The sequence below is a fragment of the Limanda limanda genome, chromosome 19 (genome assembly GCF_963576545.1).
Source record: "Limanda limanda chromosome 19, fLimLim1.1, whole genome shotgun sequence".
NCBI classification, from domain to species: Eukaryota; Metazoa; Chordata; class Actinopteri; order Pleuronectiformes; family Pleuronectidae; genus Limanda; species Limanda limanda.
In genome coordinates this window covers 19240881-19258286 of record NC_083654.1, presented here as the reverse complement: position 1 = coordinate 19258286, position 17406 = coordinate 19240881, and the positions used below count along the sequence as shown (strand labels likewise).

General features: G+C 42.8%; 1 protein-coding gene across 1 annotated transcript; it reads right to left on the bottom strand.

Annotated features, from left to right (window-relative positions):
- Positions 1 to 8230: 8230 nt before the first annotated feature.
- On the bottom strand, positions 8231 to 10472 carry galr1a (galanin receptor 1a). The gene is made up of 3 exons (XM_061092990.1): positions 9819 to 10472; positions 8996 to 9061; positions 8231 to 8584 (listed from the first exon to the last, which is right to left on the bottom strand). Exons 1-3 carry the CDS (start codon positions 10470 to 10472, stop codon positions 8231 to 8233), a joined length of 1074 nt encoding a protein of 357 aa, XP_060948973.1.
- Positions 10473 to 17406: the final 6934 nt, after the last annotated feature.

Here is a 17406-nt window from a genome sequence, read left to right as displayed (position 1 = left end):
AGTACAGATATGTGAAAAATCTACTTAAGTACAGTAACAAAGTATTTCTACTTCGTTACTTCCCACCACTGACAATAAGTTACCTTTACTTCAAAACCACTATCTATTATCCCTATTTGAAATCATTTGAACCCAGGCACTTAATCGCACTTTATGACGGAGGCACTTCTTTGTTTTTGGACTTTAATAAAGAAATAAAAGACATTAAATTGCATTTAATAACAGCAAAAGTGCACATGGCCGTCGTTGAAGGCCTCAGCTGTATTTAAAATGGACAAAACAAAAGGGAACTTGTTTTTTGTTCAATCTAAACATTAGCTGCTCTGACTCTGAGCCTTCAGAACACTGGTCTAATGTTTTCTCTCAGTCAATAACATCTCCTCCATCTGTGAGCGGCCCATCAGAGCAGCGTCTGACAAACAGCCCGTTGTTTCAGCCCAGAGAGACGGACGCACACAGAGCCGGCCGGTGAGAGTGGGTTAATAGGGGGACATAAAAAAAATAATGATTAGCCTACTATGTAAATGGCAATTAAAGGACACTAAGTGCTGCAGGCGTTGTCCTTGCATTTCACGCTTGGTTTTGATAGGAACACACTCGGCTGCTGAGAGCCGCTGGCCTCTGACACTCATTTGTCCCAATGAGGCAGAGGTGGGGGGGGAAAGGAGGGGGGGGAATGAGGCACATTAAATCAATTAAGTGTAATAGAAAAGGTGATCAGGAGGATTAGTCCAGCAGCTCCGCATCAAACATGTGTGAGCTGTGAATATGAAGCTTGAATCACAGGAGGGTTTCTGTGTGTTTTCACTTGTTTCCTTTGATTTGCTCTCGTCCCCAAAACTAAACTTTTGGGCCTCGGATCCGCGGCAGAACACTGACAAACGACAGGCAGGGAGTTCGGAGTGCTGCCGGACAACGAGCCTCATCAGTTCTACTCCCAGTGTCAGTGGAGTGGAGGGGGGGGGGGGGGGGTCAGACGAGGAGGAGAAACAGCGACGGAGGAACAGAGTCGCTCCACATCCTCACTCACTGACCTCCTCACACTGACATCACACAGCAGCAGGGACACTGGATCTGCATAGAAGCACACTGCCACCTAGTGAGAGCTTGTATGCAAAAATCACATCAAGTGTGTGCGTGCGTGTGTGTGTGTGTGTGTGTGTGTGTGTGTGTGTGTTCGATTCCCGGCCTCCTGCAGTTTGCATTCTGAAAGCGGGAAAGACACTGTGAGAAATTAAGTTTAACACGTGCATCTTGTGGTTTTCCTCTTCAGGCTTTAAAGGCACATTTCACTCACAAGTTTGTTTTCCCACCAGGACTGTGAAAGGTCCAGAGTGGAGTGGATAGTTTGTTAGTTTCATCAGAACAGAACAGGAGATGCTGCACAGATCAGTTTGTTTTCTGACACTTTTCTTACGCCCAATATTATTTATTTGATGACGATTTTTTTTTTAACTTCTTTTTATTTCCTTTTGTCGAATACAGTCATACAGTACATCGTTTTTAACATGAAATTAGGTACCACGGGTACAAGTCTTAAGTTACTGGGGTTAAATGTCCATGTATGTCTCGGGTCCAAGCCATCATGATCCAGGTATATCAGAATCAAGTTACTGATTAACAATGTCCACAGACACAATACATCTCACATAACATTACATCAAGACAATATTCTGAAATAGCATGGCTTGCATATGTCCATTGCTTAAAAGGGAAAACAAAGGGAAAACAAAGACAATATATATTCATATTTTGCTCATATCAGATGGAAATGTAGAGCAATCGGGGACCAGTTGATTTTAAAAACCTCTGTTTTCAGTTGTAATAGGGCAGTCAAGTATTCCATCCTGTACATCCTGTACATATCTTGATTTGATGACGATTAATTCAATATTTTGCGCCTTCCATCGTCAAGAGCAGATATTCGGAGCCGAGACTCCGTCGTCTTTTCTCATCCATTATAACAGTGCGACTAGTTTCTTATGTCACACCGTTTTTTCCACATAAAACCCAAAGAAAGATAATCTCCATTAACAGCTCTCTGCATATGAACGCAGACAAAGTGAACAGTCTCCTCCTCTTTTACTCTCCACTGTTTCAAATGTGATTGGTCAAACTGGAACCATAAAACCAGAGCCTTTTCACTCGCTACAGATTCTGCATTTTCACTTATGAACATTTCTGTCCTGTGATTCCGGTGAACTGACCCTTTAATCTGTGAGCAACTCATCTGCACGTAAAGCTGAATCCCTGAATCCTCGCACTTGACCTCTGGACGACCTCTTTGTTCCCTCAGGTAAGGAAGCGACGTGAAGTCACACTTCATTTCATTTTTCAGCACCGATCAGATCTCAGCTGTTATCGGGTGAAACTCAACAACCATTACTAAGCGAATAAAGCCCTTTTGAGTGCTACCCAACAGAGATCCAGCACACACACACACACACACACACACACACACACACACACACACACACACACACACACACACACACACAGTCACACACACAGTCACACACACAGACACACACACACAGTCTTTGTCCGGTGTTTTGAATTCACCGGCCCCCTCACGACGAGATGATAGGAATAATCTCGCCAAGGGAGATTGACAGTTCATTTGAGAAATCAATATTTACAATTTACTTCTTTCAAAGTTCATTCTTGGAGAGGGCTCCATATAATCCACCTCCCAAATAAGCTGATCATATCTCCACCCGCCCTGGAATGAGTTTCCTACCCAAAGTGTGTCGTCTTTTTTTCCCCTCTCCCCTCTCTCTCCTCTCTCCCTCTCAGAAATCAATGTCTGCGTTTGTGCGCTTTAATCTGGCCTCTGATGACAGTAAATCTTTATCTGTTTCTGGGCAAGCAGCAGTGAGCGGCTGACACCATTTCCCATCAGAACAAAGAGCCAGGCCTGTGTGGACACTGGGAGATACATGGGGCTCTAATGTGGCTGGACATGTTTCAGCAGGGCCATTAATCAGAGAAGGTGACAGGCCGAGTCTCTGCACCTTTTCATCGGCGGCACTGAGGAAACTGAGTCTGCGGCCGGTGGATGGAGATCGAACCCCCGGCCTGCTCCCATCGTCTCAACGTGGGACAGAGATGGTTTCTGTCTCAAAAACTGATTTTCACCAGAAGGTTTATCTGAAATAAATATTTAAAACAACAGGATCAGATACAGAGAAAAAGAAAGATCCAGACACTTTAGGACTAAAATTATGATAATTCAGTCACGGCCCTTCAGCAGGACACTCGTTTTACGCAAAATATAAATATATAATATATTATAAAACACAAAATTTAAGCTGCAAAAAAAAAATTCCCATGTCTCCACGCCGCTGTAGGCTCCAACAGGGGTGGGGTTATAGATATTAGTAAATGAAGATATGCGATGAAGATGACGTTGGAGCCTTTAGACGTCAAACACTGACTACGTTCTGCTGAAACAAACATTTCAAACATGAGCCGTCTGACTGAAATAAAGATGGACGACGCGTCTCCACTTCAGAATCAGAATCAAAATCAGAATCAGAATTCTTTTTATTGCCACGTATAATTGCATATATTTGAAATTGCCATGGAGTGGTACTTTCTCCGGCTCTCCAGAAATGAAGCCAAAGTTTCCTGGATACGAATGCTGCTGCCATCTTGTGCCCAAAACGAAATCAAACTCGACCAACCGCATTAGGTCAGTCTCAGCTGTCAATCATGATGTTTCACCCCAATTTTATAGCATAAAATATTTAAATTAGAACCAAACTCACTGGGTTAATGAGCTCTTGTTCATACATCAGGGTAGGTTTGAGGGTTAGGGCAGAATAGCTCACCTGGTTGAGCAGTGGGTCCAACTAGATGAACTTTGGCTTCACTTTTAGGAGAGCTGTCACGTCGTCCATCTTTATTCACAGTCTGTGACAACACATCACAAACACGTATCTCTGCTTTGTGGCTGAGTTAAATGAGAAGTTCAGCCTCATCTGAAGCTGCAGCTGTTTACTTCAGTTTGAGGATTAATCACAGAGAAAAGTTCACATCACAACAGAGTGAAATAATCTCCAGCTTCCAAAGTCTCAGAGTCGCTCAGTACGAGCCCGGCGTCCCCCTGCCATGATTCATAAGCTCCTCTGTAATAACACCACCTCCAGCACTGAGAGAAGAAACACAGCGGAGTGATATTTATTATTCAGCAGATTTATAACGGCCCCTCAAACACGGCTGAAGTAGCCCACTGCTCCCCGTGTGGCTCCACGGGGAATTATTGGGTGGTAATCTATTGTTGAGCAGCTTTTAGAGTGATGGATGAAAACGTCCGCGGCCTACACACAATCAATTCATATCTAATTAGGCCGTATTATTTATGATACTCTCAACAGGCAGGGTGGGGGGGGGGGTCCCAGGGGAGGCAAAGAGACCTCGGCTGCCACCGAGGGAAATGAGGAATGGGAGAGGTTAACAGGAGGTGCTATTGATTAGCATAGAGGAACCAGAAATGAGTTTCTCACAAGTGGAGGCGGGAAATCAAAGGTTGATTATGACGACACAGACGAAACCGACAGGAAGCAGGAGAACCGAGAGAGACGTCAAAATCTGTCAGAGGTGATTTCTGCAGAGAAGCAGAGCGAGAATCCAGAAAGTTCATTTCAAAACACAAACACACAAATTATCTATGGAGGGGAAAAAATTAAACAATGAATTAAAGGAAGGGAGGAAGACAGATAAAGTGATTTCATAGAAGAAAGGAAGGAAGGAGGAAGAGAGAGAGAAAGAGAAAACAAGAGGGATAGAGGGAATAGATAGAATAATTATACCATAAATTATGTGAATAGAAAGAAAGAAAGAAAGAAGGAGAAGACATAGAGAATAGATATAATAATTATAATAAATAATGTGAATGGAAAGAAAGAAAGAAAGAAAGAATCTATCAACACTGGTACAAGCCTGACATCTGCTGTTTGATTTATGTTAGAACAGCCAGAGAGCAACGTGAGAAGAGAAGAGAAGAGAAGAGAAGAGAAGAGAAGAGAAGAGAAGAGAAGAGAAGAGAAGAGAAGAGAAGAGAAGAGAAGAGAAGAGAAGAGAAGAGAAGAGAAAGATAAAAGTATTGTTCCTGTGAGTCTTGAAGAGAGAGCAGCAGTAAAAACTGAATTTTCATGTAATAGAGTCGTTTGAGGAGAGAAATGAAATGAGACAGAGACTGAGAGACATTATTCAGCCTCAGGTTTCTCATCTCCTGACAGAAAAGCAGCAAACAGAGATTCACAAGCAGAGGGGATGGAAAACATCTGGAAACATCAGCACACAACAAGCTGCGGGACAGATTCAGGGTTACTTCAGCTTCCACTGATGTGTGAAGTATGTGAAGTGTGAGTGAGAAAATAAACAGCTGCCAGGAAACATGAGTCATTCGTCAATTCAAGTAAACAATTATGATTTTTGCTTCCATTTAATTTGCGATAAAACATCCACAGAAAACGTGAAAATAAAGGTTCCAGTTACTCATCTTAAACTTATCGTTATTTTTCAGTTTTTCTGTTACATAAACTAAGTAAATTAATTTTCTCAGCACTAATTGCTGCAAAATCATTGAGATTGAAATCCTTCCTGTATCCGCTGCTCTTATATTTACTATTTATATCAAATAACTTAAATCCCCTGTTCAGATATTAACTCTAACTACAACATGTAATAGAACCTCCACCTTCTGTTTGAATTAGACTCCACAGTCTCCTCTTCACTGATCACAACTGCACTTACAAGTTGTGCTGAGTGTTTAACTGGATGCAGCACAGAACACAATGTGTTTTAAAGCAGCTCACACACACACACACTCTTTTATCTGCACCGTTCCCCTGCAGCAAATCTCAATTTCACACATTAACTCATCTTGTTCTGCAAACACAAAGCTCAGATTCATATGCAAATCCCCTCTTTTCCTGACTCAGTGTGAGGAATCGAAGCTGCTCCAGTTTGCAGGGCGATGGCGGCCGGGGGGGGCGTGGAGGACGGAGCAGGGAGGAGCTTCACCTGTTTGAAAGGATTCAGCCTCGAGGATAAACACAGGAGGAAGTGTAATCTGTGATCAGAGCGACGAGTGAAGCAGCTCCGGTGAAACTGATCATATCAGAACAGACTGTAGCGCTCAGTAAACACAGCTGTGGCTCCAGCACGAGTGGAGAGAGAGTCAATAACGATTTATTGTTTGAAATAATATTTATTCATTCACAAATATATTGTACACTTGAAAACACGAGAACTTTAAACTGAATCAAAAGTTTCCATTAATACGACCAGGGGAAATCAGAGGGTTTGAGGATAAAGAGAAAAGGGACAAACTCTGAAAATGGCCTCGTTTTAAAGCAACACTGTGAAGTTCTTACTGAGCAACAGCGCCCCCTGCAGCCACACATGCTGATTCATTCTGTTGGGCGCCGTATTCAAACAATTTATTAGTTTTAACGCAGAGAAACTCAAAGAACTGAGACTTTAAATAAAGATTGACGTTGTATCTCCTCTTCCTCCCACTATCCAGAAATGAAGCCAAAATATCCAGGATACGAACGCCACCATTTTGCGCCAATGACATCATTTTGAGCCAGAATCTTCGCAGTAACGATCAAGGGGGTGGAGCCGTGGTATCAAGGTCCCACCCATATATGTGCTCGACCAATCATGAAGACCAAACCACTGGAAACATGAAACCTTGAACAAACATCTGTGTGATGAGCTAAAATTACAGAAACCGTCTTTGAGAAAAATGTATTTGACGTGTTCTTTGACTTTTCAGTTCGATCCACGTCCCATCCACTAACATAACGGAGGCAGGATCTAAGAACATTAACTGAAACACAACTGAACGCGGGATATTACCCATGATCCTCTGCTTCCTGAACCAGAAGAGCTGCCTCTGTAACAAATCCACCAAACTCTGGTTAGAATTCTTCATATTTACAAAGTTTCCTGCTCAATATTGGAGATAAACTCTTGTTTTTAATAAATTCTAAGTCTTTTTAACTGATCTATAATTCAGCTTCACTCTAAAACTGAAGGATTCTGACTCTGATAGTTGAAGCTGCGACTCTACAAAGAGCAGACGTTCAGACTGAGGAGTGGGAATGACAGAGGAAAGATTCCCCATATTCACAGTCACTGAACCATTAAAATCATATTAATCAAAGTTGTATAATCTGCTTTAAACCCTCACTTTGCTCCTCCCAGAGACACAGACTCTAACTGGAGTGAACAACAGACACAGAAACCAAATGAAGATTGAGACTCTCTGCAGCTCAGGTGTGAACCAGCTTTCTCTCTATCTGTATTTATCCTTCAGCGTTTGTCCTTGAGCTCAGAACGGTTATCTGACCCTTAAATGCTGCTTTATTTACTCTAATGTACATGCAGCTGCTGTTCTGTGGCATAGATCTAATGTATGTAGATAATAAACCGGCCAATCAGGACAGAGGCTGATCTCCAGGCGACTCTATGGGAAAAGAGCCAGTTGTGTTTGTATGAAAGGTTGTGAAATTTAATCCACTGGTTTGAAACTGTCAGTGATTCATTCTCTACTGGTTTTGCGAAAAGCATCTATTTCATTACAGATGAATCAATCCTTTCATTACATTTAGGTATTTTTCTTGCCTTTAATTTGAAATAAAAGTTTCCCCCTGCTACCACAGACTGAAAATAAAGATGGACGACATAACAAAAGTGAAGCCAAATCCTCTTGATGACCCCCTGGTGGCTGGTTGTGGTATCGGCCTCCTCCACATTAGTGTTCGGGACACGGACCAAACTGAGAGGTCAACGTGCTTTATCTCAAAGGTGTTTTCTGTCATTTCATGTTGTCCATATCTCACTGTGCAAGTTTGTTACTAATGATATGATGCTCTTAAAACAAGATGGCTTCATATCTGGGATATTTTAGCTTAATTTTGTGCAACAGGAGGAAGTGGAGACACGTCGACCATCTTTGTTTACAATCTGTTGCAGCTACCTGTTCTTTGGAGGTGAAAACAATAAACTCTTGTCATGCAACTAAACCAAACACTGGACCTGAAACCTCTTGGCGCTGGCACGATGGAAAACTAAAGGTACTGGCCGGATTCAAAGCTGTGTACTGGCAAAAACGTATTTCTATTATGGATTCTCATCACCCGCCTCACGAAGGAGGAACCAGTCAGACTCTATACAAACCACAGGAGCTGCTCTGAGTGTCGTTGGAGTTGCATCAAAGCATTTTACCGATCTGAGAGTCGTGACCTTTGTAAGCCAGGCTGACGTTGGTGGACAGCACCGGCTCCAACCGGCTGCGGGGGTCCCTGGTGTCGTTCAGGGGACACTCGCTGGGCGCCCGGCACCGGAACACCTGCCTGTAAGAGTTCCTGAAGTTCTCCGACAGGAAGGCGTAGATGACGGGGTTGACGGAGGAGTTGCTGTAGGCCAGGCAGTGGGCCACCATCCTGAACACGAAGGACGCCTGGTTCAGGGGGAAGGAGCCGAACTCCACCCACATGTGCACGATGTGGTGGGGCAGCCAGGACAGACAGAAGACCACCACCACCACCAGGACTGTCTGTGCCGTCTGTGCAGCAGGAAACAGACGAGATAATAACGAGTCATATAACGTCACGTGATCAAATAAACAAGTCTGTGGAGGAGCGGGAACAGGAAGATAATGACGGGTAATATAACCTCATCAAATCAAATAAAAAGAGATAAAAGAGACATGTATTTTATGGTTTGTTTTACTAGACTTTCCTCTCAGAGACATCATGTGATAAGCTGAATGGGTTTACACTGATATTCAGGGCTGCAGAGCTGCGAGTGCACATGTCTGCAGACGGTTTTCCCCAGAGAACACTGTGTACACGTACGTTTCACCAGCTCTGTATCACAGAGCATCGGCACAGGAGGAGCACGCCAGTCCAACATGTTCACTGGACATCAAGACTGAAAATGACCAAACATAGAATATAATAAAAGTCACACCAACCTTCTTTTTGGCGAGCTCGGATTTCTTGGAGACTTTTGTCAGCTTTTTGTGCAGATATTTCAAAACCTGAAATAACAAAGATATGAATTAAGACAAAAGCTGTTGATCCGACATCGATTCTGGTTGTGCAGAGCATTTTCTTTATATCTCCGTTGCACCGCTTTCCTCTCTGATGATTACCTCCAGCAGGATTACACAAAACTAAGTGTGTGTTTGTTTTCTTTATGTTTACTGTTTTCCAAAAGAATATGAGAAAACTCTGGACTCACTCTCCCCCTCTCTATGTATAGTATATTTATATATTCTTTATATTTTGTATGGTTGCGTTCATACATTTTTACATAGTGTATAGTGTGTTATATGCCAGATACCTTGCTATCTATCTATCTATCTATCTATCTATCTATCTATCTATCTATCTATCTATCTCTCTCTCTCTCTCTCTCTCTCTCTCTCTCTATCTATCTATCTATCTTTCTATCTATCTATCTATCTATCTATCTATCTATCTATCTATCTATCTATCTATCTATCCATACTTCTATCTATTTCATGGATCTTGGATCAGAGGGAACTGACTTCTATCATTGTGCGTAATTTGGTGCAGCCTGCTTGAATGTAAAGAGACTGTTTTTGCCTTATTGGTTGAGTTCTGTGCTCTTTTCTGTGCCAGTCTCCTAATTAATAAATCAATAAACATTTCGGATGAGTCCAAATTTTTTACTCGTCATGTTAAACCTTCCAAACAGGCAAATAAGCTGTTTGTTCCAATGCGTAAAACCCGTCGGTAACCCTGTGGATTCGTGCGCTCTGGCTCGCCCACCTTGGCATAGCAGACAGATATGAGGGCGAGAGGCAGCAGGTATCCGAACACGAAGGTGCACATCACGTAGACCTTCCTCTGGTGGTCGGGCCAGACCTCCCAGCAGAACGTGGTGTTGTCCTCCCGCTCCACGATGCTCTGGTAGTGCGCCACCGGAGCCGCCATCACCAGGGACAGGATCCAGATCAGCATCACCCCGAGCATGGCGTGCCGAGCCACCCGGATCGAGGACTTCCTGGCGTGCACGATGGCCACGTAGCGGTCCACGGACATGGCGGACAGCGTGAAGATGCTCACCAGCATGGACACGGTGAAGAAGTAGTGGATGAACTTGCAGATGAAGGCGCCCAGCACCCAGGTGGGCAGCATGTAGATGGTGGACTGGAAGGGGACGCAGAAGAGCAGGTAGGACAGGTCCGCCACGCTGAGGTTCAGGATGAAGATGTTGGTCGTGCTCCTGGGTTGACCCGGTTTGCTTCGAGCCAGCACCGTGATGACCGTGGCGTTCCCGAGTGCACCCAGGATGAAGATCAGTCCAAAGACCAGCAGGGAGATGAAGTTGTCGACCCCCATCCCCAGGACGAGAGAAGCAGGGGGCAACACGGTGCTGGTTTCCTCGGGCACATGACTCTGGTTCTCCACCTGAAGCTCCATGGTTCTAGATGAACGCGGAGGAGTTACATGTTGATGGGGAGGATGCGTTTGCTGCACATGGAGCTCAGACTGAGGAAGAGGAGCTCATGCATGTGCACGCTGCTCCCTACCTCCGTGGGAAACGTCACCATGTTGTGCGCAGCAGATCCCACCAATACCTGTCTGCTGTTTCCAGTAAGTAACCTGCAGCCAGTCAGAAGGGAATAGAACAACCCTCCGATCCACTGGGACTCAACACAACCCGTTCATCAGCCACTCTGAGCTAAAAATCAAATTACACTGTGAAAATTGAATAATTTAGAAGTGTGGCAGGCTGGTTTTTAATATGATATTGACGTATATTCTTGTCGGCCGAGAGGTTGCTGTTGTTGTAGAAGTTTGATGATGAAGGAAAGGAACGCGGACCCAGTACTTACAAGTATAATAATGTTTATTACACAAAAGAAGTACAGGTCAGGACGAGCTCTAGAACTCGGAGAAATCACCCAGGCCAAATAGTGAAGTCTGTCTTCTCCCTGCAGGGCAAGAAGTTTTATAGGTGGGAGGTGGGACCCCAAAACTAGAGATAACATTACATCACACAACAGGGCTTCAGCCTAAATAAGGAGTTGTTTAGTATCTTGTAGTGTGTGGCGTCTTCATGGTAAAGGTCAAAGAGTATTCTCTGGGGGAGAGGGTTAACGCATACATTCCATAGTGTTTAAGGAGTGTGAGAATTTGAGAATCAACACACCGAAGATGATAACATGTCATCGTGGTTTATGACCATGTTAAAAAGAGTTATTAACTAAAATAATTAACTCTAGTGAACACACGACAATATAATATGAAACATTCAAATATCAACACTATTATTAAATTATCGGATCAAATCAAACCTATGAAATCTGTAATGGAAAGGTTTGTTGGTATAAAGTGGGCGTGTGGAGTTTAAAGCTGTGCAGGAGATCTGCAGGTGGCAAGTTGCATCATGGGACGTGTGGTCACAGCATCGTTTAGCGTTAATCAATGCAATCACAAACCAGATGGTGGCGCTAAATTGAAAATATTTCATGCCAGTGAATCCAAATTTGTCTCAAGACATTTCCTTAAAGCTTCAGATGTATCGATAAAGACTCCGGGTCCATAAAGTGAAGCCAAATTGGAGGAACCTGAAACCTGTAGATCACATCTTCACATATCGTTCCCTACAAATATGGTCACTTCTGGTTTCAAAAAAACAAAATGGCGACAGACAAAATATCAAACCTGACGCCACAAGACAGCTCAGAAACCAGCGGGCGACATCAGAAGTTTTGGATTTAAATCCATTAAATGTTTTTCCTCGTGATTAGACGAGTGAAGTCGCTCAGAACCAGCGGAGAACGAGTTTCTTGTTTGTCTCGTTTCCATCGATCCCCCTCACTCCTTCTCTCAGTCTCTGTTATTGATCTGCTCGGACCACATCTGGGAACAGCTGTATTATCATTATTAAAACATGTGAACCTCAGACAGACCAGAGATCTGGTCGGGGGGGGAAACCATGACGACAAATATGATGCACGTTGCATGTAACCGGAGAGCAGAGGCTGATGTTATCTCTCCAGTTGTCCTCAGATGATTGAACACAACTCCATCTTTCACTGTTTACACGTCCTGTTAATGTACGAGTGTTAATCAGGTTAATTCAACAACTGCTTCCCTGATGAAACCCTGATAAAAGACAGTGATGACAGTCGCTATTATCTGTCTTCTTCTCCTTTTCTTCAGACGCAGAGTTATTGTACTTCTGGGAGAAAGGCGCTTGTTTTTGTAATTGGCTTCTCAGCTCATGTCCTGAAGCAGCCTGAAGTTTCCATGGCGACTCGTCACTCCATCGACCGAGATGTTATCCCCCCCCCCACCCGTTTCTGCTGCGAGGGAAGACAAAGACACAGCGAAGCTTCCAGGCGGCGTCCGATCCTCCCAGAGATGTGTCCGCCTCAGAGAAGTGAAATGTCCCGTTGTGTTCGTTGAGCTGCGACTGTTTCAGGACCACGGACAGCTCATCTCTCAACCTCCTAAGTTTATCCAGATGTTTTTTAAACCTTGATTTGATGTTTTCATCCCTCACATCTGTATCTAACTTTAAAGATATGTGTGTAACGTCACTCTCAATTCAGTGTGTTGATGTTTCTCTGGTTTTACTTCAAGGTTTCGATGTTCAAGGAAACGTTGTTGTCGTTCCCATCAACACACAAAGACGCCTTCAGCCAAACTAAACTGTGTTTCTCAGGAGCAAAAGGTGCAAATGAACAAATTATTATGGCACAAAGACTGGAAACAGAATCATCTTCCCTGGTGGAGCTTTGTAGTGAGTTTCAGCTCAAGTATGGATCACAAAGTCGTCGTTGTAATTCTACTGCTGCTTCTTCTGTTTGTCTCTTCTCTCTCACGTCTTTCTTACGTAGTTAATTGATCTGGTTATTCAAGGTGTATTTTCTGTATGAGATCAATTATTGATTCCGTGCTCTATGAATAAAACTGAGTTAACAACAAGATCTTTTTTTTGTTGCAGCCAGATGTGGAGAGTACGACATTGACTCATTAATTAACTCCCCACAGACTAATTACCGGTTAAAAAGCAGAAAGGTGATTGAATCTGTGATTCCCTGAAATCACACAACAAACCCAGTGTCGCTGGATCACCCCCCCGACTCCTCTGGGATTCCCTTCCCCGACCCGATTAGAGACACCAGGAGATAAGTTGCTTTGGACCCGGCTCCTTCTCCTCCTCTCAGGTGTTTAGCCCCTGCGCTCCCACCTGAGGTTGCCATGACACCGAGCCACGAGCGGAGACCAGAGCAGCAGCACATCCATTCAGCTCGATAATTTGAAACGTGCTCTCTCTCTCCTACAGGCCGTGGAGTTTGTTCTGTTTGGTTTCGGAGAGGTCTCGGCCCTCGTTTCACACTCAGTCAGATAATGACGCTTGTTTATCGCCGAGGGAGAATGAGAAAGTCACTTAGAGTCGGATTCTCTTCCAGTTCAGTTCAGTCTTCTGTATCTCTGGAGTCCAGAAACTGATATCTTTAAATATTCTGCCATTTATTTATATTTTTCGCTATAAACTTTGTATAGATTAGGTTGAATTGAATCCTCACCATTACTTTGACAATACCAGAAACTCCTTTCAGCCCATTACACAAATCAACAAGGCAGCATTCTCTCTGCATCTGGAATATAAATATCAAGAGCTGGTAATTATTTAAACATCGTAACCTTTTATCACGTTTTTTTAAATCTCATTTAACGTCTTAAAAACGTATATATTTCATTAAAGTATTTTCTTAGTTATAATATTAAGTTGAGATATGTCCTGTCATGTGTGTGTGCAAATAAAATAGTCAAAAAAATACACTCATCATTTCTCATAATTAATTAAATGTATATATATGCAAAACATCTGTATTATTTTAGATAGTAGATACTTACAATTGTTAATATTCTACTTCTTGTAGAAATTATTTTCTCCATGACCTCAGTACGTGTTCCTCATCCAGAACAGATATAAAGGTTTGTGGGAATTATCAGCAGAAATGTAATATAATATTCAGAATTATGTTTTCGTTCATGTGAGACGACCTTTCACAACTGACCTTAACTCCACCATCGATTCTCCAACTCGCGGTAATTGCACAGCGCACACAAGTGGCTTTTTGTGCTACTGCTTTATTTGAAGGTTCTGCCTGAGCCTTGAGGGAAATATAGTGAAAACTCATTAATTGCATAAAGGGAATAACCTTTAAAAATCACTCTTCATTGGCACAGAACAGAACATCCTTCCTGCTCACTCTCAGACAACTCAAGTGAGAGACTCTCAGAAAACAATTTAATAGGTTTTGGAACCACAGAGACTGAGCCGGATGCAGTTTGCCAGCGAGATGCCATGAAATCCCACACTCTGAAACTTTAAGAGAAGATTAACTATTCAGACCTTTAATTTGGGGTCAAAGGTCGAATGTGAATCTTGAATGAAAGTCGAACTGTTGACTGACTCAGTGACGTGTTCGTGTCCAGTTTCTCTGTTGAGATTGTGAGTCAGAGACGTGTTAATCGCCACAAAAGTGAATTCCCAGGCTCAGTGGGACGGAGTTGTGTTTCCTGCCGGGAGTCTGGGGCTCGGCCGCCTCCTGCTGTGATCCCTGCAGCAGCAGCGTCGGGGGGGGGGCGGAGGTTTGCCTGGGCGCTCGTGTCATTTCACAGTGATTCATCTGAGAGTGACACTGAGGCCGGGAGAGCTCGGACAATCCGCTCAGTTATCAGATGCTGTCTGGAGCCAGAGGCCTTCCTAAACATTTATTTGCAGATATTAATGTGTGTGCTCAGTGTCAGCAACTGCAAGTTCAGCACGGTCACACACACACACACACAACCTTACTGTCTGTACAGTAGATAAACAATGCACAGCGCTCTTTAATGGATGGAAAATGACAAACCTGTGACGAATTATGTTAACATTCACTGAAAAGAACCTTCACTCTCCCAGCAGTTAAATCAGAGGAAGCTTCAAGTGTTTGTGCAGAAACTCGAAGGACACTCGGAGATTCACAAACCTCCTCCAAGGCTTCGTCACCACATCGAGAACAAGATGTATTTATTTGCTTCACACACAAGGACGAGGTCTCTGTGAGGGTGAGGACAGATGTTTGCTGTGGGATGAAAACATCAGGAAGGATCGGTTCTCAATGTCTTTTATCGATGCTCGTGTTGCTTTCCTTTGCAGCTCCTGTTGTTTTTATTGTGCCACATAAATAAATCTGACTTTACAATCTAGATTTTATACTTTCACAACAAAGACAGCAGAACCATGAGCGTGTGATTTGCCTGAGATGTCAAACTAACAAAATCATCGAAGCCTCAAAGTCTTCAGCACAACCTGCAGAACCATTTTCTCCTCTATGCAGGAGATCAGTTACAAAACATTCCAATGAATATGACAAAAGATAAAGGAGATAAACCATCTTTAACTTAGTTTTTGTCGTTTAAAATCGGAAGTATATAATTTCTCCTGCTCCCTTCTTCGCAGTGACTCTCTCTCTCTCCAGCGGCGGCGCTCTCAGAAGTCACTGCAGTTGGAAAACAAGAGAGCATGATATTGTTGAGCTGCTGAACAAGTGACGGCTTTATGCTCCAGCCGAGTGCGGCGGCTTCGGCCAAATGTTGATGGAATCACTGGCGTCGGACCAGTAAGACGTTTTGTGTTGAGTTGTTTATCAGGCAGAAGAATCGCTGTGAGGACACACTGGGTGGGGTGGGGGGGTAAGGGGGGGGACACATTCACATTGTACAGCTGATCCTATCACCTCATACGAAGGGCAGTTAGAAGAGAAAACAGAAAACCTCAGAGAATCTGGAAGTTAGAGGAACAGGTCGACTTGTTCTTTCATTTATCTTTCAGGCAAGATGGCGCCGTGCTTACGGGTGCCTGTCGTAGCTACATATTCTTACACTCATAGTCTATTATATTGTCTATTGTATAGTCAAATACTTATATTTATACCTCTACTATATATCATATCATATTATATCATACTCTTTGTATATTCTTTGTATATATAAGTCTGTATACACATATTTATACATGTGTACATGTTATTATTATAATTATTATATTTACTATTATTATTATATACACTGTTGTTGCCATTATTACTATATACTGCTATTATATTGGTATAATTACTATCATATATAAATATATATTATGTTATATTATATACTATATATACTGTACTATTTTTCATATACTGTCTAACAATAACATTACCATCATATCATCAGTACTATTACCATCATCTTGCCACTGCACCTTATCTACCTATTTATCTTGTGTTTCTGTTTTTATGAAAATGAGTCGGTTGCATCATGAGGAGGATCCGTGTCTGTCCTCGAGCCCGAGGATCCATCAGCTGCTGAGCGTCATCACAGCTGTGATGTCATCTATAGGCTGCGAGCGCTGGATGAGACACGAGGAGGTCGTCCAGGGCCACGGGAGGTCATCCAGCCCCCCCCCCGCCCCCCCGAGCTTAGAGGACAGAGGACACACATGAGATCACAGCGATGATGTGAGAACCCCCTGAAACTCTACCATCAGTTATTCACAGGAAACAACAACAACACCGTGGTCAGAAACCCCCTAAAAGAAAAGACCCCCCACTGTTCCTATAAAGAGAAGCACGTGATCAACTCCAATATAAATGAGATAAATATTAACTTTTATTAATAAGTACAGGAAGCGTCCAGAGAAAACCCACAGAAGCTAGAACTCTGAGTTAATGAGACACTGACGCTGCAGATCAAGTTAAATTCGGATCTTCCTGTTGTTCATCCTCTTGAAGAAACGTTTCAAAAACTTTAAAACATTTTTCACGGAAACAAACCAAACAGAATTTTATCAATAAAACACTTACAGGCTTCCGGTTTGGTCGGCAGGCGGCAAACAAGAATCCAAACTTACACCAGGAAGCAAAAGGGAAGAAATCACAGCAACAAACTGACAAAGGAGAGTGAAGGAGCTCAGAGAGAAGACAGAACTCAGGTGAGACAGAGGAGCAGGAAACAGGACAGAGACAGGAAGTACATTTAAAAGAGACACACGGGGACACTTCAAAGTAAAACGACAAACAACTGAAGTAAAAAATCCAAACCAAACATCAACTGTTAAGACAAATCAAAAGTCACTCAAAAAGTGAATTGATACGAGAAATGTTATTGTGCAGATTCCTGGTTGATTCCATGCAGATGACATTAAAATATATGTGTTATATGAACAGCAGGTTTGATGATCCTTGTGTTTACACAGGATTTAAATAAAGGGAAACATTATGCTCATCTTTGATTTCTCAGAAATGAAGAAATCATACAAACTTTAAAACAATAACAATTTTCTGCATATGTGATTTGACATGGTCTT